This window comes from Canis lupus, chromosome 14 (assembly GCF_048164855.1).
Source record: "Canis lupus baileyi chromosome 14, mCanLup2.hap1, whole genome shotgun sequence".
Classification (NCBI taxonomy): domain Eukaryota; kingdom Metazoa; phylum Chordata; class Mammalia; order Carnivora; family Canidae; genus Canis; species Canis lupus.
This window is the reverse complement of record NC_132851.1, coordinates 23,486,958-23,510,992: the sequence shown is the minus strand read 5'-3', so window position 1 is coordinate 23,510,992 and position 24,035 is coordinate 23,486,958. Positions and strand designations below refer to the sequence as shown.

The following is a 24,035-nucleotide window of genomic DNA, read 5'->3' as shown; positions in this document are numbered from 1 at the left end:
TTGAGTCTGTGGAATGATGTACCCAAGAGACTAGACTCTAGCCCAGGGGCTCCCAGCCAATGCCAAAGCAAAGACCCAGCTCTCTGCCTGGCATAGTGACTGCAAATTCCGTAGACCACACATATATGTACACTTGGCTCCCTGCCACCTCCCAGTTCCACAGCCCCCACCCCCACCCCCGAGCCACCAGGAGACCACCAGAACCTTCAGCTTTCAGTTCTTTGAGATGGCGAGGGCATCTCACTCTTTGGCCAATAGAATCTCTTGGCCAATGACCTTGAAAGGGGACACATAGTGATGCTTGTCATTTTCTTATGCTCAATAAATATTGGTTCCTCCCCTCCCTCTCAGAAAAGGCCTCATTATGTGACTTAAAACTTCAAAGTGCCACTTCCTGTCCATTCAACAAGCATTAATAGAGCAGCTCTGGACCAAGCTCTGTCTGAGGGCTGAGTTTCCAAAGAGTGAGAAAGACACTATCTTTAATTTCCAACAGTCCACAGTGTGATAAATGCCACAGTGGATGAAAGCATGGAGGAATTAGAAGAATGAGGAGGGACAGCTGCCTGGAGGAGGCGGTATCTTGCGGTGGGAAACTCAATCTAATAATCTATAAAAACAGATTTTAATGACAACCAACAAAATCTTAAACACTTGCAGAATTCCCTTTTACTCCCTAACAGTGCCTAACACCTAGCATTTCCTATGTATTTAATAGTTACAAAGTACTCTTCTCTTTTATTTTATTTTATTTTTTACTCTTCTCTTTTATTTTACTCTCTTCTTTTTATTTTTTTAACTAGGCTCCACACCCAGTATGGGATTCAAACTCACAACCCCAAGATTAAGAATCTCTTGCTCTACCTACTGAGCCATCCAGGCTTCCCTCTCTTTTTAAAAATAACATAATCCTAGGGCCTTTCTGTCAAATGACACAGTGATTTAAAACTTGGGGTCTAGGGATCCCTGGGTGGCGCAGCGGTTTAGCGCCTGCCTTTGGCCCAGGGCGCGATCCTGGAGACCCAGGATCGAATCCCACGTCGGGCTCCCGGTGCATGGAGCCTGCTTCTCCCTCTGCCTATGTCTCTGCCTCTGTGTGTGTGTGTGTGTGTGTGTGTGTGTGTGACTATCATAAATTTAAAATAAATAAATAAATAAATAAATAAATAAATAAATAAATAAATAAATAAAACTTGGGGTCTAGATGCCAGGTCCTCAACAGTGATAAGGGCCCTTTGAGCTGTTTTCATTATTGCCAAAGGCCTGATGTTAATTACATTTAACCTTTCCCCAGGCTTCCTAACAGCTACCTCTTTGCTTTCAACTAAAACTCTAATACACAATGACGTTGGCTGGTAGGCTCAGGCTGAGCAGAAGCTTGTGTTGGCTGTTATATAGAATTTAGATTCAATGTTTTATTTATTTATTTTTTTAAATTTTTATTTATTTATGATAGTTACAGAGAGAGAGAGAGAGAGAGAGAGAGGCAGAGACACAGGCAGAGGGAGAAGCAGGCTCCATGCGCCGGGAGCCGATGTGGGATTCGATCCCGGGTCTCCAGGATCGCGCCCTGGGCCAAAGGCAGGCGCCAAACCGCTGCGCCACCCAGGGATCCCAGATTCAATGTTTTAAAGGAAAATGAAGCAATTATTAGTTAATTAGTGCAGTTTATTGTGTGCACAAATCCTCCACAACTTTGGGGAAAATAACAAAGGCTTCTTAGTGGTAAAAAGGCTAGAAACCCTGCACCTCAGGAATCCTGAGTTCAAAGGCTGAAGAACTCTCTCATACTCATAAGCTGCTGTTCTGTGGCTTCTTGACCACTGTGGTAAGAATATCTAGCTTAGGGCAGCCCAGGTGGCTCAGCGGTTTAGCGCCACCTTCAGCTCAGGGTGTGATCCTGGAGACCCAGAATCAAGTCCCACGTGGGGCTCCCTGCATGGAGCCTGCTTCTCTCTCTGCCTGTGTCTCTGCCTCTCTCTGTCCCTCTCTGTGTCTCTCATGAATAAATAAAAAAATAAAATATTAAAAAAAAGAATATCTAGCTTAGATAGTTTCATTGGGCCAGGAGGAGGCTAGGAGGCTAGAATGAGGTGGGAGGTAGAGGGCACAGATTCCAATAGGGTGGAGATTCCAAAACCAAACAGCCTTAAAAAAGAAAAAACTGGAAAAAAAAAAAAAAAGTTCTCTCTGCCTGCCTTTGCTTTGTTCTTACTTTGTACCTGAAACAGGAATTTTGAATGAACATATCTTACTCACTTGCTATCCGACAGGCACTTTACATGCATTATTTTAATCAGTGCCCATTTCACAAATTGGATCACACCGCTAGTGAATAACTAAACCAGGATCATGAACCCAGACAAATCTGGTCCATGAGGCCCTTTCAACACTATACTATATTGCCTTTACTACTAGAACAGGGCATATTAGGATTAGGGCAAATATCTCTACCCTTTTAGACTCCATTACTTCTGGATGCTTATATTATGGATACCTCTTTTTCTTCTACTTTTCTATAATTTCTAAGTTTTTCCAAATTAGGACTATTACATCTCTGAATGGAAAACAAACATTTTTTCTTGTTTTTTTTTTTAATGACCCATCTATGGATGAATGCATCAGTAGCTAATGTCTGAAGGCTATTCTGGTTAAGCCTTCCACTCAAGGCTGTTGGATATATGAGCTGATTCTAGATTTGAGGATTGATCAGCAGAGAGATTTTGAAACTTTGGGGAGTAGCTTAGACTCTCCCAGGGTGAATTTGTGGAATAGAAGATTGGGTTAAAGAAAGAAAATTGAGAGATCCCTGGGTGGCTCAGCCCGGGGCATGATCCTGGAGTCCCAGGATTGAGTCCCACATCGGGCTCCTTGCATGGAGCCTGCTTCTCCCTCTGCCTGTGTCTCTGCCTCTCTCTTTCTGTGTCTATCATGAATAAATATAATCTTAAAAAAAAAGAAAGAAAGAAACTTGGAAGACAAATGGTGGAAGAGGAATAGGTGAATGAGAAATAGGAGGAAAGCAAGGAAAAACCTGCTGTCACAGTAGTAGTATGTCACAGTAGTAGTATGTCACAGTAATATTGTGTTGTGCAATATTGGTGGTTATTTTGTCAATTTCTATTTTCCAGTCTCAAGGGATATCTTGAATGTATAAGAAATCTAGTAAATGTTAGTTTTAAACTTCTGGAATTTGGTATTTTTCTCCAGGTAGAATTAATGGTCCTTGATGGAGCATCAGAGTGAATTTCTGTCCTCCATTCTATAAATGCGTGAATTACTCTGGTCTTTGTTTTTGATGGTGGTGGTGTCTCTTTTCTGGAGACATGGGGACTAGTGATTCATTTCTGTATTTCCCAGCTCTTAGCCACATAAAAATTGATCCTGAGCAAGGTACTTAACTTCTCTAAACCCCAGTAGCTTCATTTGGAAAGTGAGAATCACTGCGCCTTTCATAAATTGTTAGGAGAGGATACAAAGTGCAAAAGAACATGCTTAACACAGTGTCAGGAGTATCTTCAGTGGTGAAAAACTGGTATGCACTAGTTTTAAAAAGCTACCCTGGAGCCAGTGCTTTTTGATGCGTGCAGGTAAGGCTCTCTCTGTCCATCTGCTGAAAGGGAGCGGTCAAACATTTTGTCCTGGCTTCGATCAGAGTGAGTCAGATAGAGATCGGAGTTCCACCAGGACTCCACGCCAGCAGCGCAGCCGCGGGCCGGATCCCGGTTTGGGTCCCCCCGCCTCCACCCAGAGACTACAAGTCCCAGCATGCCGCGCTCTGGCCTTGACGGCCCCGCCCCTTCCGCGTTGGCCCGCACGTGGCCGCCGTTCTAGCCCCCCCCCCCCCTCCCGGTACCGCGGCGGCGGGAGCGCCATGGAGACCGGTTGCTGGTTGCTGGGCGGCGAGTTCGAGGACGCGGTGTTCGAAGAGAGGCGGGAGCGGCGGCCGGGACCGGCGGCGCCCTACTGCGCCAAGCGCTGCGAGCCGCAGGTGAGAGGGCGGGGCCTGCCGGCCTGTCTCCCGACCCCCGCAGGCCTGGGGCCCCGGGTCCCGGGCGGCCCGCCGCCCCCGCAGGCCTCGGCTCCCCGAGAGGCCCGGCCGTTTCCGAACCTCAGCCGGTGGGCCTGGCCGGCGGCGCCGCGCTGTCGGCGGCGGGGGTCCCCGCGGCGCCCGGTCCTGCAGCCTCGGGTCACGACGTGCGCCCTCGCTGAGCCTGCAGCCCGGCGGGCAGCGCCCACCTCCCGAAGCTCACCTGCTCCCCAAACGGCGACGCCGCACCCGCCGGCCGGCCCCTGTTCGGGCACCTCCCCCAGCCCCGTCAGCCCGGCTCGCGGGGTCAGGGTGTGCAGTTATACCCATCTCGGAGCACACCTTGACTGCCGCTTCCTCCAGGAAGTCTTCTCTGATTCCTCCTTTCCAGCAAATATGTTTGTCTTTGCCTCCCTCCCTCCCCGCCCCCTTCAGTTTGTATTACAGCCCTTGCCTGTACCATAAAGCTAATTAATCGATCACATTAGAGCGGGGGGCTTAACTTTACGTCCTCCAGTGCCTGGCAGTTTCTGTTCATAACAGGAGCTCCGTGAATATTTTGAGTCCGTAGAATATTACTTTGTATTATTGCACATATGTAAATCTCCTCTCATGTGTAAGAACTACCCTACTATGTATCAGAAACTCACCTGTTTCTGGAAATGCTAGCTAGGTTCCTTTTCTGGTATTGTCTTCATGTTTCCTTAAAACCCATTGTACTTAAAGGTGTCGGGTGCTCAGTAGTGACCAGATTATGTTAGTTTTATTTCACTTCCCTTTTCTCCTTAACGCATACCTTCTTTCAGAGTTACCTGTAGTAGTTGATCATGCAGACTAAAAACAGGAACGGACTTGGGAAGTCATGTGGCGCAGCATTAAAAGCCATCGCCATGAGACAAGACCCTGAATTGCAGCCTTGGCTTTTACTACTTGCCTTTCAGAGTGTCAATTCCTTATTTGTAGTTCGGGAAAAATAATATTTGCTGGCTCACAGGGTCATTGTGGAGTGCGATGGGTGAGATACTTTGTCAGGTGTGATGTGCTGCACACTCACAGGTAAAACCCAAAATCACTTGTCTTTAGGATTTGTTTGGTATAGGATACTGCTCATAACCTCAAAGAGGCCTTCCTTACTCGAGTCATGTTGATTTCCCTGGGTGAAAAACCTGGAGCCTGGGTTAGAAGATTTCTGCTGTCCCTGCCCAGATTCTTTGTGGGACAGAGGTTGGCCTTATCCAGCACTTCACCTGTTAGTTCCACGTTTGCTCACAAGCTTTCTCTTACCAGAAAGGGAGATTTGAAGCCATTTCTGTCTGAATCATTGTGGACCTGCAGCGTATGTGGGAGAATAGAAACAATCATTTGAAAGCCAGTTTTTCTCCATCATTTCCCAGTGGGATCATGAAAATTGGAAGAAGGGTTGCAGTTAGGTGGTTATTGTTCGGTAAGTTGGGGCTGGCACCGTGACTAGAAAGCAGCAGAGCATGAAGGAAAATTATGGATTTAGTACCTAGACTTGTTGACTTAACGCAACACTTAAGGGAAACAGAAAAACAGCACTTACTAGCTTTCTTTGCTGGGATGGAACAGGCCAAGGAGATAAAGTGTTTTACTAAGATGATGGGAGGGCACTGATAGCCAGGCAACTCTTAGAAATAGGACCAAGCAATTTTGACATGATGGTACCACCACCACAAATGCAGTTGCATTTTAATAGCATTTACCTGGGGATAGACTACATCCAGCCTCAGTATGTTTTACTGTGAGTAAAAAAGGAGATTGAGCTACTGTGGTGAAGCTGGAAAAACTGGCACACAGACTGCTTTTTGTTATGCCTTTTGCCTCATCTTGACGTTCTTTACTAACCAAGTCCAATGTCACTTTCCTTTCTAATAGGGTTTAAATCAGTAGAAAAGTGAATAAAATATTCCAGAATGGCATTTCCTCAGACTTCTCTTCTATAGGTCCTTGGCATTAGATTGCACAGAAACCTCCTTTCAGCCTTAATTTCAGTCTCTTTGGTTAGAGTCTACCTTTGCTTTTATGACATTTTCATAAAAGCACTGTAAATAAAGGTAATTCCTCTTTCCTTTGTCCTTTCCATAAAGCGTTGTCAATCCCTGTTCCATCTACTCTAAAAGTGTCTCTACAGGGAAATGTGTCTCAGTCTAAAGAAGCATTGGTGGGATCCCTGAGTGGCTCAGCAGTTTAAGCGCTGCCTTCAACTGGGGGCGTGATCCTGGAGACCCGGGATCGAGTCCCATGTCGGGCTCCCTGCATGGAGCCTGTTTCTCTCTCTCTCTCTCTGTCTCTGTCTCTCATGAATAAATAAATAAAATAAAATAAAATTTAAAAAAAGCAGCACTGGGAACTGTGCTAGTTAAAAATGTAGCTTCCCAGGCACCACCCCATTTCAAAATGCTCTAGATAGAACCGTATATGCCTGTGCTGCTTTTTCAGTCGAGGGGTTTCGTATTGGTATGTTTATTACTCAAAATAATTTATTTATTTATTTATTCATGAGAGACAGAGAGACACAGGCAGAGGGAGAAGCAGGCTCCTCACAGGCAGCCCGATGCGGGACTCGATCCCAGAACCCCAAGATCACACCCTGAGCCAAAAACAGACAGACGCTCAACCACTGAGCCACCCAGACGTCCCAACTCAAAATAATTCTAATGAAAACTAAACCAATGCTAAAATTGTCATTCTTGTTGGATGTTTTCCTGTGAGTCTCATCCTAAAGAAGTATGTCTCTCTTTGAGGTTTAATCAACTATATGTGGGAAATTGCTTCTATTTAAGTAGGTGGAAAAGCAAAACGTAATTTCTGTAACATGCTATTTTCACAATTTCTAGTGGTTTGATGAAGAAACAGGGAACAGTGATGATGTTGAAGCTCTAACTCTGAAGAAATTCAAAGGGGACCTTGCCTACAGACGGCAGGAGTATCAGGTAGAGTTCAGCTCTGTGAGGTTGCGCTACTTGACATAAGCTCTTGTTCTGCCAGTTGTAGGATGTTAGTTGTGAGCATGTTGTTTGTGAGGGTGAATTTGATCTGTGATAAGTGTTTGTAAACTCAGAACCCCAAGTTTCTGTCCTTTTCTACATGCCTCTATGTTATTTGTTTTGTGTCCTGTATCTACGATATAGGGATCTTTTTGGGATCCTTGCAGGTCTGTTTCCCCAGGTTCTGTTACCTCCTCATTCTGTGGGAGCCTCTAGTACAGATTCCTCACAGAGTCACGGGGTAGGGCACCCCAAAATGTGTAAGAAAAGGGAAGGACAAGTAGATACCATCTTGCTTTACATAGAAGATCTCATTTCTTCGCAAGAGTCTTGTTGTTACTTTGCTGATGAGAAATGGCAGGTAGTGTAGCAAGTTAGTGGCACAACCAGGATTCAATCCTGGTCTATTTGGCTTCAGAAAGCTTTTCCTACCCTATGGTGATATTTCCCATGGTGGTAGCGGTTATATTCTCCAGCCATTTCTTTTCTACCTTTTAGAAGAATAGTATTGACAAGTTACTCAAGCCTTCCTTGGTTCGTTGCGGAGTCCATTATCATAATACCTTCTGCCAAGAAAAAAGTCATCCCTATAACTGAATCCTTATTTCTACTATATTTTTGCCCCTCTTTTTATTCCTTCTCTTCATTTCCTTTATGTAACAAATAATTGGCAGAAAGCACTGCAAGAGTATTCCAGCATCTCTGAAAAATTGCCATCTACGAATTTTGCCATGAAGAGGGATGTCCAGGAAGGCCAGGCTCGGTGTCTGGCTCACCTGGGAAGGCACACAGAAGCCTTGGAGATTGCTACAAACTTGGTAAGTGGTTTGGTTGCTTATTTTCCTTTTGCTTTCTTGGGATTTTTGAATAGTTTATTTTCTAAAACAAAAACAAAAACAACTTCTTGCCAGCAGCAAAATTTGCGGGTTTGGATAAGTAGAGGAAAATCGTCAGTGGTGCAAGAACTTTGTAATGAACAGTTCAGAGCTCTAGACAGTCATTTTCTTGTAACATTTTTTTCTTTCCTGTGTTATGCCTAAAAATCTCATTTGTAAAGGTTTTACTCTTGTTAGGAGTAAACATTCAGAGTAGGAAGATCATCAGTAACGTTTATTTTATTTTATTTTATTTTATTTTATTTTATTTTATTTTATTTTATTTTATTTTGATTTATTTATTTATTTATTTATTTATTTATTTATTTATTTATTTATTTATTTTAGATTTTGTTTTCCAAAATTTCTACAATGAACATGGATTACTTTTGTAAACAAGAAATAAAGTTAATCAAAAAAAAAAAGCTAGATACAATACTGAGCCAAGCTTAACAGCCTTTTTTATTCTTAAATGGAATTCACAGAATCCCTTTTTAAGGGATGAAGAAAAGCAGTTATTTGCAGTTCTAGATTCTGCTTGTTTTTGTTTTCAGATGAAAGCATTTTTTAAATTTACTTCTGGTTTTTCTGTGTATAAATTTTATATAAGGATTGGTCTAAAAAGACCAATCTTAGTTTATAGATGACCAGTTTTCTTGCTCAGAAGGAATTAAAATGAGGTGCCAAGACACTGATCCATGATCCCGGCAGTTGAAGTTGCTGGGAGGTCAGCCTAAAGTATGCATCCGATTGAGCTGTCCTCCTCCATTTCACTAAGAGAAATCCCTAAATTTACTTGCTGGTGGGTTTACTGCCTCAGACCTCAGCCTCTTGCAGTGAGAGCAGACCTTGGAATTTGTCTTTAGAATGTGGAAAACAGCTATGTCTTCTTCTTTTTCTCCCCTTTAATAAATGCAGGTTAATTCTTAAGCTGGAAGGTAAGATTAGCTTCTTCAGAAGCACGTGGCACAGTGAACTTGATGGGATTTAACAGCATTCATTCTCTGTCTCTGGGGTCTGCAAATTAGCAGCAGCTTTGGCCCTTTGTGCCTTTTTCTAGACATCAGTCACGCGTCCTTCGTTCCTGTTCTATGCTCTCTCTCCCCTCTCTCTTCCTGGCATCTCTTGCACCACTGTGCTCTTCCCTGCCTAACCTACTGAAGGCAGTGGCAGCAGCATTAGTGTCTGGATCATTTCTGTGGTTCCTTCTAGCTTAGGAAGTCTGTTTCTGTGGCTCAGAGAAACATCTGTTGCCTGTCAGCAGATGCCAGCTGTCCAGAGCTTAGGATGTTATGAAGTAGGAAGAGGGACCAGTCGGAAGACCTTCAGCTCCCCTGCCAGGACTGAGAACTATCCATCAGGCTTGTAGGCCCCTTGTGGGAGAACGAACCAGCAGTGTAGGCCAGTGGCTTTCACTCTTTCTTTGAGTCTCTACATGACCTCCGACCTCTACCAATTTGCATAGTTTCCCATTGCCTGGTACCCCGTGTTTTGTTTTATTTTTTAAATTTCTTCCTTACAGACCTTTCTCTTTTGTTATTAGCTTTGGTCCATTTCTGTTTTTGTCTCGGTGGTTATTGTCCTTTTGTGTTCTGTATGGGGGACAGGTCGGTATATTGCATTGAATAAAATACACAGTCCTAGAGTGCCCCTCAGGATGCGAACACTTTATGCTCACAACTTCTAATTCACTCTCTTCTTAATGATTTTTGGGCAGAATTTGTAATAGAACTCATTTATATTTTATCATTTTAAATAATTAAACATCTTACAGTAACTGATAGGCTCATGAGATAAGCTATGGTAACAATGTTGTTTTCTGACGGTAAATGACTTTTTTTTTTAAATGTGTGTACTCTACAAATGTTGCAGTCCTACATGCCCAGTTCTGGGTTCAGTGCTAAGGTGACAGATGAAGCATATCCATACCCCCCCGCCCCAATACACTGCTCATCTTGTATCTGGAGGGAGAATCCCAAGCCAGCTAACATGCGTCAGCTCTTCTAAAGTACCCTGCATCCTGTGCCTTCTGATATGACTGACTATAGCTCTGCTACTTACTAGCTATGTAGGCAAGCTCTCCAACTTCTCTGCTATGACTCGGTTCCCTCTTCTATGAAATGGGGATAATAATGGAATCTATTTTAAAGGATTGTCATGAGGAATAAATGAGTATAACTAGTGCATGACACATATTAGCACTCAATAAATATATTTTTTTAAGATTTTATTTATTTGGGATCCCTGGGTAGCTCAGTGGTTTGGCGCCTGCATTTGGCCCAGGGCGCGGTCCTGGAGTCCCAGGATCAAATCCCGCGTCGGGCTCCCGGCATGGAGCCTGCTTCTCCCTCCTCCTGTGTCTCTGCCTCTCTCTCTCTCTCTCTGTCTATCATAACATAACATATCATCTCTGTCTATCATAAAATTTTATTTTATTTATTTATTAGAGACAGAGAGAGAGAGAGGCAGAGGGAGAAGCAGGCTCCATGCAGGGAGCCGGACGTGGGACTCAATATCCGGTCTCCAGGATCATGCCCTGGGCTGAAGGCAGCGCTGAACTGCTGAGCCACCCGGTCTGCCCAGCACTCAATAAATATTAACTGTTGTCATCATTATTGCATTTCAGGAGTTGTATTATTCTGGGAAAATCACACAAAGTCATTTAAATGGAATTTAATTTCCATAGAGTTATTATTTATGCTGTAAAAACTCTTCCATCAAAATCATAGTTTGTATGTAACAGCCTCTACCCCAACATACATTCTCAATATGAAATGTTGTTAAATAGCATAAAGCACTATAGACTAGTTGTAGAAGAAAGGTAGTATTTCTTAAAGTCTGTGTGTTGTTCTCCTTATAAATAAACGACATGAAGATGTATTACTTAGTTACTGAATATCTGCTATGTCCATGGTGCTATGCTCTCTACTAGGAATTCAGCATTGAACAGAAAAACTTTTGGGGGGAGAAATGAGAGAAGTAAAAAAGCAAGAAACAGATTCTTAACTACAGAGAACAAACTGATGGTTACCAGAAGGGAGGGGAGTGGGAGTGGAATGGTGGGTGAACTAGGTAGTGGGGATTAAGGAGTGCACTTGTGATGAGCACAGAGTGATGTGTGAAAGGGGTAAATCACTATATTGTACGCCTGTAACTAATAAAACACTGTATGTTAACTAACTGGAAATAAAATAAACTTAAAAAGAAAAAAATTATAGAAGATTTCTGAAGGGAAAAACTTTAGAAAAAAGAGTTTTATATGTGGTCAGAACTAAGGTTGAAATAAATGAGTTTTAAAAAGTAAACAAAAAAAAAAAACCCTTTTGGAACCTAATGTTCTGTTAGGAAGGACAAAATGCTAAACAATAGTAATAAAACCAAATATATTTGTCTTTGGGAAGTTGCAGTATCACCAGATAGATTGCATGGAGCTTTATTTTCTGTATTCTCACTTAATATAGAAATATTTAGGATCCTCCCCAAGCTTTCACTCACTGGCCTGTTTCTTCAGGCTGCATACTGGGTAGTTTTACTTGTATTTCTGGCTCATTGTAGTTTTGTACAGGAGTTTGATCTGGATATTAGTAGGCCAAGTTTTCTTTAGGCTTAAAATTAACTGAAAGGTAATTTTAGTCTGCCATCTGCTCTCCACAGACTAACTTAGAAAAAGAAGCCTTGTTTTCCCTAACCCACAGGGCTTTTGCCATATGGCAAGTTAGGCAAGAGGTGGTGGCTCTGGTTAAAGAGACTTGAAAAGCATTTTCTGATCAGAAGGAAACCAAGCAACCCCTTCTGGCCAAAAATAATTGGCCTTGGTAATAGTTACCAGGGACGGCATTTGGATTCAATTATGATGCATCGTGAAGCACTGAGAGCTTCAGGGCTCTCCTGTTTAAGATGTCTAAGCCAAGTCAGATTTGGAAATGGAGTCCATTTGAATCCTCAAGGAAATTACCATTTGGATTTTTAGAAAACCTGGAATATTAAAATGGAACCGCTAGCCCAGGGTTAAAAAGAGTTGGCTTAGGTCTTTCGGCTTTCTGGCTAAGACAATGAAGATTACAATAAAAATTGAAGATAAACTGCCATTTTATGATTTGGGTGCTGAATTTTGTCAGGCCACTGTCACATGAATTATGTTACAGTTATGACAGGATGTTTGGGAGTGTCTGGTGGTTATTTTGGTAGGTAGTATGTATTTCTCTAGGTTTACAGCTTCAAACAGTTCTCTGTACTTGTAGCTACAGAAAGATACCTCTCATTTACAGCATACACAAGTTGGGTTTTTAGGCATCTCCATTTTTACATGAAAAACATTCTGCAGTTTAAAGTTTTTAACTCTTGGAGCCCCTGGCTAGCTGAGTCGGTGGAGCATGCAAGTATTGATCTCGGAGCTGTGGGTTTGGGCCCCACATTGCGTATAGAGATTGTTTAAAAATAGAATTTTAAAAAAATAATAAAGTTTTTAACTTTTTTTTTTCTCCTTAGGAAAATAAAGCAACTAACACAGACCATTTAACCACTGTGCTCTATCTCCAGTTGGCTATTTGTTCAAGTCTGCAGAACTTGGAGAAAACAATTCTCTGCCTACAGAAACTAATTTCTTTGCATCCTTTTAATCCTTGGAACTGGGGCAAATTGGCAGAGGCTTACCTGAATCTGGGGCCAGCTCTGTCAACATTGTGTGCGTCATCTCAGAAACAGAACAGTTTCACCTCCAGTGACAAAACTATCAAATCCTCCTTTCCACACTCAGGAAAAGACTGTCTTTTGTGTTTTCCTGAAACGTTGCCTGAGAGCTCTGTGTTTTCTATGGAAGCAAGCAGCAGTAATAACCAGAAGAATGAGAAAGCCATGAAAAATATTCAAAACTGTATGGCAGAAAAGAGAGAAGCAGTGTTGCTAGAGACTCAGATGAAAGCGTGTGCCTCTTTTATACGAACCAGGTAATGAAGATGGATTAAACAACACAGGGGACTAGGCCAAGGGTAAAGGTGTTATTTTTCTAATTTTAAACTTCAAAAAGTTATAGGCTAGACATTTGGTATGTTTTTGAGATTATTTTCCCTATAGTCTAGATGGAATCCTTTGAACATGTCCTTTTAGTAAGATTTAAAAACAAAACTATGTTTGCTCAAGAATATGATTTGTTACCATTGCTCCAGATAAAATGTTAAAATTCAAAAACATTAAAACTAGAAAAAGAAAACTAAATGTATAAAACATTAACAGAGGGGAAGAGGTATTTTAAACAAGGAATTTTTCACTTGCAGTTTCCATAGAAATCTACTAAAGACCAAAATTTGTTCTTGTGTTTGAATCACTATTAATAATATGAATAAACACTGTTTAACTCATTCTACAGAGAATTCCTGTGGTTTAGGGACTCCAGACACTTTAAATCCATCGTAACAAGAGTTTAAGAGAAAAAAAAAAAGTTTAAGGAAAAGGGGAACATACACTTGACCAAATCCCATAATTTATGAAAGAAACAGATTCTCTTAGGTCTCACATGATGCCAAAAAGGGAGTGCTTTTGTTGTTGTTGTTGTCGTCATTGTTTTTAACTCTGGAGAATTCTAGAAATATGAACAGTGAGGCTCACTGAGAAGTGGTATCTCTGAGGCAAAATTGTAAACTTTATTCAGCAGATGTTTAGTGTTGACTGTGTTACTTTGTGAATCAGAAATATGTTGAATCAGTGGTATGCCAGGCACATGCGGGGTGCTGGGATCATAAAGATTGTTAAAAAGAGGCCCTTTTTGGGACCCCTGGGTGGCTCACTCAGATAAGCACCCACCTCTGGCTCAGGTCATGATCCCAGGGTCCTGGTATCCAGCCCCACATCACATCAGGCTCCCTGCTCAACAGGGAGTCTACTTCTCTCTCTCCCTCTGCTACTTCTCCTGCTTGTGCTCTCTCACTCTCTTAAAAAAAAGATTTTATTTTTCTTTTTTATTTTTTTATTTTTTTATTTTTCTTTTTTAAAAAAGAAAAATAAAATCTTTTTTTTTTTTTTTTTTTTTTTTTTTTTTTTAAAGGCCCTTTCCTTACACCACTCAGTGCTCTGAGGAAAATACATGAAGAGTCAGTGACAGGTGGCACAGGTGCTAACGGGTAGGTGAGTGGAACCCTATGGGGACAGGTAGCAGGAGCTGTTTAGTGTAGCAGGAAGAAGGAAGCCTTTACAGAGGGAGTGATGCTTCTGCCGAATGTTTCTGGGAACCTCCATCAGCTGTAGAGAAATGTGTGCTAGAGCTTTGTATACCTTATTTCACTCGCTGCTCCCTGGGGTGGACATTTGGATCCCATCGGGGAGACTAGGCATCATAACTTAGAATTATGCCCAAAGTGGCACAGCTAGGAAATGCTGCCATGTTTTGGACCCAGGCCTTTGATTCCACAGCTTGTGTTCTTTCTGGGATATCTTGCTGACTCTGGAATACGTCTCCAAATGAGAAGAGGCTGGGTAAAGAGAAAGAAAGCCGAGTCCACGGGGTGGAAGGCCTGGTGTAACACAATCTGCTGCAATGACAGCAGCATTGGTGGTGGAGCTGGAGAGGTGCGTTGTAGACCATGAGCCAGGATGACATAGTGAGAAGGAGGAAGAGGGGTTTTGGAGTTAAGGTGTTAAAGAACCTAATAAATTGTTACTAAGTGAATGAGTGTGGACTCCTCCACTTGCTAGTGGTCTGATCTTGCACAAATTACTTAAACTCTCTGATCTCCAGTTCCTTCATCTTCATCTTCATGGAGAAATGGGGAAATGCCTTCTTCATGGGATCGTTAGAATTAAAGTATCTGAAGCTCTTGGTGTAGTGCACAGTATTTGGACAGCATTTGGTGAAGGCTGTACTTCTGTACTATTAGCATAAGATGTTAAACGTCATCTTAAAGAATTTGGTCTTTAGGCTGAAGGCCTGAATAGTATTTGAAAGTTTTAAATGTCCAAGTGGTATGACAAGAGCTGTGATTTCAAGAGAGAGATCTGGTGGCTGGCAGGATATTTTGGAAGAAGGAATAGGGATCCCGGAACACCGGTAAAGGAGCTGTGGAATCATCAGTGGATGGCAATCAAGACCTGATCTAGGACCTGACCCAAGAAGAAATGGACATCACTGCAGGGTGGAATAGCCCAAACTGAGTGACCAGCTGAGGGTGTAGGAAAGACAAGGAAGAGAGAAAAGGAGTCCAAGACCAGTCAAGGGTCTACCTTGGGTGGATGGTGGCACCTTTTGCTGCGACAGGACACACGGGACAAAGAGCAGAGCAGACTTAGGATGGCAGTGAAGATTTTCGTTCAGTGTGCTGACATTTGAGTGCCTGTAGGACATCCAGCTGGAGCTTTTCACAAGGAGGAGTTCAGCTCAGAAGAAGGGAGCTAGAGATGAAGGAGTTTTCAGGAAAGAAAATAGCAACCAGATGATAAAAGTCAGGTAGGATCGATTCTGAGATTTGAAAGTGAGGTCATTGCAGCCTTTGAGAAGGCAGTTTGAATGGTGATGGATGACGAGGCAGAGGGTTGAATGAGCATGACACGGAAGGAACGAGTGTAAGCTGTATTTTCAGGTACTTTCAGGAGGAAGAGTAGAAATGTACATCTTTGATATCCATCAAAGATAAAAGGGGTCACAAATATACATGCCTCCAGAGGCCAGGTAGGTCATATAAGTAAGCAGGTTTGAGTGAATGGGGGAATGTGGGTCAGAGCATGCTCTCCTACCAGGCTGTCCGGTGACTTCCCGTTGCACTTACATAAACGCCCCGCTTCTTTCCATGGCCTGCAAGATGTTGACCTTGCCTTTCCTTTTCTCCTCACTTACTGCAGTTATTTTTTCCTCTCTGTTCTAGCCACAGTGATCTTTATGATTTTCAAACACATCAAGCTAATTCATGTGTCAGGGGCCTCCTTCCGCCGGATATTCTGGTGGCTGGCTCATCATTAGATCTTAGCTTGAGTGGTAACACAGAAAAGCCTTCCTTTACTTCCCCACCTAAAGCAGACACTTTATTCCCCCTGCTTGGGTTGTTTTGTTTGTACAGCAGTCCTCACTGCCTGAAGTCATCTTATTTATTTGTGATATCTCTCCTTCTGTTCCATGAAGCAGGACCCTGTTTTTCGCCTACCAGTATCTCCCAATGCCTAGAATAGTGAGTGGTCCATTCAAGACGTGAAATGAGTGAATGGAAGAGTCGAGTGCTTATGGAATAGCAATAGAGACAGTGAGGCCTGAGGGAAATTGGGAAATTTTACACACTCAATATTTTTTTTAAAGATTGAAATTTTTTTTAGAGTGCGTGAGTGCGCAGAAGCCAGGAGATGAGCAGAATGAGTAGAGAGAATCTCAAGCAGACTCCCCCTGCTGAGCAGGGAGCCCGACATGGCTCAATCTCATGTCCCTGAGATCATGACCTGAGCCAAAAATCAAGAGTCAGCCACTCAAAGGACTGGGCTACCCGGGCACCCCCACATTCAATTTTTTTTAAAGATTTTATTTATTTATTCATGAGAAACACAGAGAGAGAGAGGCAGAGACAGGCAGAGGGAGAAGCAGGCTCCATGCAGGGAGCCCGACGTGGGACTCGATCCTGGGTCTCCAGGATCATGCCCTGGGCTGAAGGCAGGCACCAAACCTCTGAGCCACCAGGGATTCCCCCACATTCAATATTTTAAGAAACAATGAAGAGAAGAGCTGTGTGAAGAGGACACGAGGGAGGAGGAAAGAGAAAACCAGGTTATGCTCATGATGGGAAGGTAGTGGCGAGGCGGTTGCCAGATGGTCATCAGAAGCTTGTCAAAGATTTGACCTTGCTTGGGGTAATTAAAGTATGCTGGAGGATCTAATTAGTCCTTGAAGTTGAGTGGCTGTGGGTTTGGAGAGATTTAAAGGGTCACAGAACACGGACTTCAAAAGAACGCATCCCAGACACTTTGTGAGGAGGAGCCTTTGATTAGGAAGCTTGTCCTTTTCACTCCAAATTGTTTGTGCTTTCAATCACTTGACTTCCACAGGAAGCCCTTTTGAGATTTTGCCCTCTAAAGATTTATTTGAGAAGCTTTGGTCTATGAATTTTAGAAAAGATGTCTCTCCATTGCAGTTTGCTCCATTTGCTCAGGTAAGAAGCTTTAGGGATTAAAACGAAGGTGAGGATCTTCCTTTATCCTGGTAGGACTCCCATCCAGCCCAGTACCTGTGCTCTCTGCAAACATTTCCTCACTGCTTTCCCTTACCTGTTGCTCACACGTTGGAACTTAATGTTTTTCAGGCTTTTGCTTCAGCTCACCCAATCTCAGCAAACATCATTTGCTTTGGAGAAGAACTTAAGGACTCAGCAGGAAATTGAAGATAAAATGAAAGGGTTCAGCTTCAAGGAAGACACTTTGCTGTTGATAGCTGAGGTGAGTGTTCACATAAACCCCCAGGCATCAGAGGTATTTTTCTTGGCTCTGGTACCATTTTTTAAGAAACAGCCAAATCTCTACGAAGGGACTCTTTTTTCCCTGCTTCACATGCCTTTTGATCACTCAATCCCTGAAAGCAGCCTCTTCGTCATCTCTCTCCTGCAGCATGCTGGAGGCAGGGACTCTGTTTCATTTTCTTGTCGGTGCTTGTTAGTACCTGCCTGCTTGAACATCGTAAATGCCCAGTAACTGTTATTTGAGTGCTGATTAAACGAATGAATGAATGTTGACATTCTTGCAGCATTTCCGTACCTTTTTTCCTCCATTTGTCCTCAGAACCCTCAGCACGGCCTGTGGGACAGGTGAATCTGGGAGTGAGAATCAGACAGGTTAGGACCTGCCTAAGGTCAGATCATAAGCTGCAGTGCTAGATGGGAGCCCGTCCCACCACAAAGTCCATATTCTTTATTGCCCACTTTTCAACTACCTTGATGGTTGCAGAAAAATTGAAATGTCAAGGTTTTGACATTTGACTGTAACTGAAACTTGACAATACAGGTGCTTTTCCCATGCAGTTAGTCTATATCCATATCCATCCCACCGTCATTCTTTAAGAAATACTGCATATCTCAATTGTCTGGCTCCTTTCTTCCTTCAAACTAAGTGTCCACTTGGACCCCTTTTCTCTCTTATGGGGCCACGCTCTCCTTCCCGTTCTCTGTGAGCCTTTTTCAACCTTTTCCCTTTCATGGGCTTTTTCCCTTGAGCCCACAGACAGGTGTAACAGATAGTCTGTCCATCCTCAGTTTCCTGTAGCCTTCTTTAGCCTTTGCTTTCCTTCATCCTTATGTGGCATTTATAGCTATTAGCCACCCACTTTTTGTTTCCACTTCCCTTTACTTCAGAGAGGCAATATTAGTCTAATTTTCTCCTATTTTCCTAATAGTCCTCTGCCTCTTGGAACTTGCTGCTTTCCTCTGGGTCTTAAGTAATGACATCATCTGAGGTTCTACTTAGGTTCTCTGTTCTCTTTGCCATCTCCCACAGAAGTCATAACCACACTCATGGTTTCAGTGGTCACCTCTGGGTTGATTATCCTCCAGTCTGTATCTTTAGTCCCATCTCTGGAACACTTGTCTCACGTCTCAGACCAGTTACCTGGTCTGTGATTAAGTGATTTATCTGAAATGATAACTGATGATCCTACTGTCACTTCAGGTACAAAGTGTCTAAAATGGAGCTACTCATCAAAACACTTTCCAGTCAATCTTCTGTCAGTATCTAGCAGAGAGAAGTTGGAGAGAACCCTCTCCATGCTAGACTTTGTTTTTTTCATCACTGCTGTCTGTCATTCTGTTATCTAGACCTGGGGCCTCGCTAGCTGTGAGCCATCTCCCCTCCTGCAGGCACGCAGTCACCCTTCTTTCAGGTCCACCTTTCATTTCTCTTGCACCTCCAGCACCCTCATCCCTACCACCTCTGCTTGGCTCACAGTGACCTCCTGGCTTGGCTCTCCTTGCCTCCTTACTTTCTCCCCTCAGATCTGACTGAAACGTTGCTGCTGCTAGCTTTCTCTTACAACATTGCTTTGAGCGTATTACCTGCTTGCCCCAAAACCAAAGTGTGTCACCATCACCTCAGAGGTCAAGTCTATTTTAGGTGCCTCCATATGATATCCAAGGCCTCCCAGAGAGTAACCCCAAACTTAGGACCTAGTAATTCCTTACACAAATCTTTTGCATCCTCTAAACTGATCTGCCACATCTAACAGACTTGTGGGTTTTCTCATCTCCACCCACTTACTGTATTTCCATCCTCAAAGACCCCACTGAGGTTCTTCCCTGTAGGAAGCTTTCCCTGAACGTTCCTGTCTGTGGCAATGGCTCCCTCCTCTCAGCTCAGGAAGAGTGAAGTATTGAATAGGTAGCTCTTTGGACCCTATAAGAAATACAAGAATATGTCTCAACTTTTCAACTAGATTTTAGGTTTCCTTATAAGTAAGGTTATCCTTAAAAAGAAGACATCCTTACAAGATGTCTTAAAAATCTTCATACTCTTTATCTTTACCACGCTCAGTACATCTGTGGACTGAGTGCAATAGTAGTTCTCCACCTGGACAATGCATGTGAAGTACCTGTGGAGCTTTTTAACAAAGACTAATGTCTGGGGGCAGCCCGGGTGGCTCAGCAGTTTGGCGCCACCTTCAGCCCAGGCATGATCCTGGAGACCCTGGATCGAGTCCCATGTTGGGCTCCCTGCATGGAGCCTGCTTCTCCCTCTGCCTGTGTCTCTGCCTCTCTCTCTCCTCTCTGTGTTTCTCATGAATAAATAAATAAAATATTAAAAAAAAAAGACTAATGTCTGGACCCTCATTGGGATTATAATATACACTTCATTTTGTGCTCCATAAATCTTACTTGGTGACATGAGCATGACCCTGTGTCCTTAAATATCCTTTGATTGTATACATTTTTTTCTTCTTATCACTGTTTATTTGAATTAGGATCTAGGGCACCTGGCTGGCTCAGTTGGTAGAACATCCAACTCTTCTTCTCTAATGTGGGTATAAGCCTCATATTGGGTGTGGAGCCTACTTTAAAAAAAAAAAATTAAAGGATCCATATAAGATCCACGGACTGTATTTGGTTCTTCTGTCTCTTACAACTCTTTTATTCTTTTTTTTTTAATTTGTTTTTATTTATTTATGATAGTCACACAGAGAGAGAGAGAGAGAGAGAGAGGCAGAGACATAGGCAGAGGGAGAAGCAGGCTCCATGCACCGGGAGCCCGACGTGGGATTCGATCCCGGGTCTCCAGGATCGCGCCCTGGGCCAAAGGCAGGCGCTAAACCACTGCGCCACCCAGGGATCCCCATCTCTTTTATTCTATAAAAGCTACCCTTCTCTACTTTTTTAAGATGAAAAATATATAACATAAAATTTGCCATCTTAACCATGTTTAATGTACAATTCATTAATCACATGCACGGTGTTGTGCAACCATCAGCACTACTTCCAAAATTTTTTCATCATCCCTAAGAGAAACTCTAACCATTAAGCAATAATTTCCATTCCCTCCCAACCTCTAGTAACCTCTAATCTACTTCCTGTGTCTATGAATTTGCCTATATTAGATATTTCAAACAGTGGAGTCCTATAATATTTGCCCTTTTATGTCTGGCTTCTTTCACTTAATGTAGTGTTTCAAGGTTCATCCATTATTGTAGCATGTGTCAGAACTTCATTCCTTTTTTATAGCTGAATAATGTTCCATTGCATTTATGTATATGCCACATTTTGTTTATCCATTCATCTGTCAAATGGCACTTAGATCATTTCTACCTTTTGGCTATTGTGAATAATACTACTATGAACATTGGCATACAAGTATCTGTTTGAATTCCTGATTTAAATTCTTCTGGATATATATTCCTAAGAATGGAGTTTGCTGGGTCACGTGGTGATTCTGTTTAATTTTTGAAGAACTGCCAAACTGTACATTTCACCTTATACTCTTATTTTTACCTGACATAGTAACATGATTGTGTCCCCGTATCTTTTTTTTTTTTTTTAAGATTTATTTATTTTAGAGAGAGAGCATGCCTTGGGGAGAGGTAGAGGGACAGGGAGGGAGAAACTCAAGCAGACTCTGCACTGAGTGCAGAGCACAAAGCCTGATGTGGGGCTTGATCCCATGACCCTGAGATCACAACCCATACCTCTATAGGGTTGTTTAAGTATGTCCTTTTTTTTTTTTTTTTTTTTTATTCATGAGAGACAGAGAGAGAGAGAGAGAGAGAGGGGCAGAGACACAGGCAGAGGGAGAAGCAGGCTCCATGCAGGGAGCCCAATGTGGGACTCCATCCCGGGTCTCCAGGATCACACCCCAGGCTGCAGGCGGCGCTAAACCACTGTGCCACCAGGGCTGCCCAAGTATGTCCTTTTTAATGGTGGGATAGTGGTCCAGTTATAGCTTTGGATGAGCTATCATTTATTTACTTAAGTCCTCTATATTGAACATTTAACAAATATTAACTACCTATTTTAATAACTCTGCAAAAAAAAATCAGTGTATTCCTTTTAGAATAGATTACTAGGAATAGAATCACTGGGTTAAAATATATAAACATTTTTAAAGAAACTCCTTTTCCAAATTATGATTCAGAAAGCTGGTTCAATTTACATATCCTGTATGAGAATACTGATTTTCCTTCTCTAAATCCTATTTAGATTGAACCATATGAAATTGTCAAGTTGATCATTTTGACCTATAAAAACAGTTTTATATGTATTAGTCAACTTATTTTTCAAAATCTGCAATTTGATTAGTAAAAATGGCACTTTTTAGTGTTAATTTACTTATTTGATTACTCTTAAGATGAACAGTTTTTTCATGTTTATGGGCCATCTGTATTTTGTGAAATACCTAGTCATGCTTTTTCTTCATTATTCTGTTTGTATGTTTCTGTTTTTCTTAATAATTTTTAAGAGTTCTCTCTATACTAGGCTTACTAACCTTTTATATGTTGTAGTATTTTCTGAAGTTTATGATTTTTTTTTGATATATAGAAGTTTAAATTATTTTATATGGTCAAATGTTTTTGCAGATATTTTGACAACTGTGAATTATGCACCTGCTAATCCCTCTTTCTGGAATATTGTATTATTTGGATATTACTATTCAATTCTCTTTTTATTAAAAAAAAAGACTTTTAGGGTTATATCCTAGATTTTAAAATACTTCATTTAATTGAGTCCAAGAAATCATCAATTGTAAGACACATCATTATTTGATGGGCCACTAAAAAGAAAATTAAGATGCCATTTATGCTGTGACATGCTGGTGTTGCTTGATGTCAGAAATGTTAAAATACAAAACAAAAATTGTCTTAGAATTAATGAAAATACAGGGGGATCCCTGGGTGGCGCAGCGGTTTGGCGCCTGCCTTTGGCCCGGGGCGCGATCCTGGAGACCCGGGATTGAATCCCACGTCAGGCTCCCAGTGCATGGAGCCTGCTTCTCCCTCTGCCTGTATCTCTGCCTCTCTCTCTCTCTCTCTCTCTCTCTCTCTCTGTGTGACTATCATAAATAAATAAAAATGTAAAAAAAAAGAATTAATGAAAATACAAAGCTATAATAAATGCTGATAGTTGACTGGGAAAGCTATTCATCTTGTTAGCTCCTGCCTCAAATAATAAGTAGTCTTTGAAGATTTAAAGTCAGTGGAAACTGTTCTTTGGATGTGCTTATTAATCCACTATAATTTGAGTATTCATGAATACATTGGATCTCAGGGTTTGCAAGAAATTTAGGCATAATCTAGTCCAAATCCAAGTGACTTAAATTCTCTCTACAGCATCCCTGCCAGATGGTTCCCTAAACCTTTTGTGCCAATGGTATGAAGTGTGTTGGAACTTAATTTCAGTTCACTGTCCTTACCAAAGATGGGCTGATCACTTAGTGGGTTCAGGTGCAAGCTTTCCACATCTTAACTTTTGCGTGTCTTATCAGAGAAACTAACAAAATATCTGGGCCTGATTCTGACCAGTAGGGAGCAGTGTTGTGCCTTGGGAGGGTAAACAAGCTCCTCCAGGTCCTGGAGGCTGCTGTGACCTCTCCAGAGGGATTGAGTACTCTCTGGGTCAGGAGAGGGTAGGCCCAGCTACTTGCTACTTGCCTATTTGCTGCCTTTGACTTCTTTGGAGAACTTCTAAGAGGGAGAATCTATGCCCCCATCTCACCCCCAGCAGCAGTTTTCTGCCCAAGCTCTGCTTTCTGATTATTTTATGAGGAGGGAGAAGTACTCACAGATGTGTTCTTGCCAGCAAAAGATCATCTTTGATTTGAGATGGTTGACCGGGCACTCTCTGTAGGCTGAATAGCTGCCACATTGGTCATTTCAGTGATTTGTTCACTCAGGGGAAGATAAGAGGAGAAATAGGGGTATTTTACTTATGTAGTCCTTGGATCACTACTTCTGAACAAACATCTTTTCAATATGTTGGAATTGTTGGAATTATCCCCTAGCTGCTAAAATATTTCTGCTTGCTTTTTGGTATGAAATCCTTTACACTTGATGAATAGCATAGTCTTCTATTCCACGTCTGCTGCCCCTTTCACTGGGACATGTTTTGTTTTTTTCCTCCTGCTGCAGGTTATGGGAGAAGATATCGTCCCAGAAAAAATAAAAGATGAGGTTCATACAGAGGTGAAGTGTGTTGGTTCTACAGCCCTGACTGCCTTGGTGATTGCATCTTCGAAAGAATTTGAAGACAAGTGGTTCAAAAAGATCAAAGACCACTTCTGTCCCTTTGAAAATCAGTTCCATACAGAGATACAAATCTTGGCTTAGTGGTCCCTTTAAAAACAAAAGAAAACATCCTGCATGTTTTAATTGTCCTTATTTATTTCGGATAGAATCCATACTAATCATGGAATATAATAAATTTATTTATTTATTTTTAAAAAATTTTTTTGGAATATAGTAAATTTAAAATGATTGTTTTATAAAAATAGCTTCTCTTCCAGATTATTTCTACTGTGTCATTTCTTGATTTTTTTTGTTTCCATTGTAGATTTTTACCATTCACTTATCTTAAACCTACTATCCCTTTAGAAGGTACCTGTTGGGAAAGTGAATAAAAGAGGCTTTTAGATATTAATAGTTTTTTTTAAACAGGTACTGTGTTATAATCAGCAATAAAAGTATCCACATTGTTT

General features: G+C 41.9%; 1 protein-coding gene across 3 annotated transcripts; it reads left to right on the top strand.

The window, feature by feature from the left end:
• The first annotated feature begins 3,829 nt into the window (after nucleotides 1-3,829).
• On the top strand, nucleotides 3,830-23,842 carry C14H8orf76 (chromosome 14 C8orf76 homolog). Of its 3 annotated transcripts, none has more exons than XM_072774378.1 (6): nucleotides 3,830-3,991; nucleotides 6,889-6,984; nucleotides 7,713-7,856; nucleotides 12,453-12,859; nucleotides 17,180-17,312; nucleotides 23,470-23,842. In XM_072774378.1, the coding sequence occupies exons 1-6, from the start codon at nucleotides 3,875-3,877 to the stop codon at nucleotides 23,665-23,667; spliced, it is 1,095 nt and encodes a 364-aa protein (XP_072630479.1). In that variant the 5' UTR covers nucleotides 3,830-3,874; the 3' UTR covers nucleotides 23,668-23,842. The 3 variants fall into 3 exon arrangements, with proteins under 3 accessions (XP_072630479.1, XP_072630478.1, XP_072630480.1); XM_072774377.1 differs by having other exon boundaries at nucleotides 12,402-12,859; XM_072774379.1 differs by lacking the exon at nucleotides 6,889-6,984 and having other exon boundaries at nucleotides 3,833-3,991; nucleotides 12,402-12,859.
• Nucleotides 23,843-24,035: the final 193 nt, after the last annotated feature.

Coding starts and splice junctions, on each gene's coding strand:
- C14H8orf76 (XM_072774377.1), top strand. CDS start 3,875: ATGGAGACCGGTTGCTGGTTGCTGGGCGGCGAGTTCGAGGACGCGGTG. Junction 3,992..6,888: donor CCAAGCGCTGCGAGCCGCAG/GTGAGAGGGCGG, acceptor CACAATTTCTAG/TGGTTTGATGAAGAAACAGG. Junction 6,985..7,712: donor ACAGACGGCAGGAGTATCAG/GTAGAGTTCAGC, acceptor AATAATTGGCAG/AAAGCACTGCAAGAGTATTC.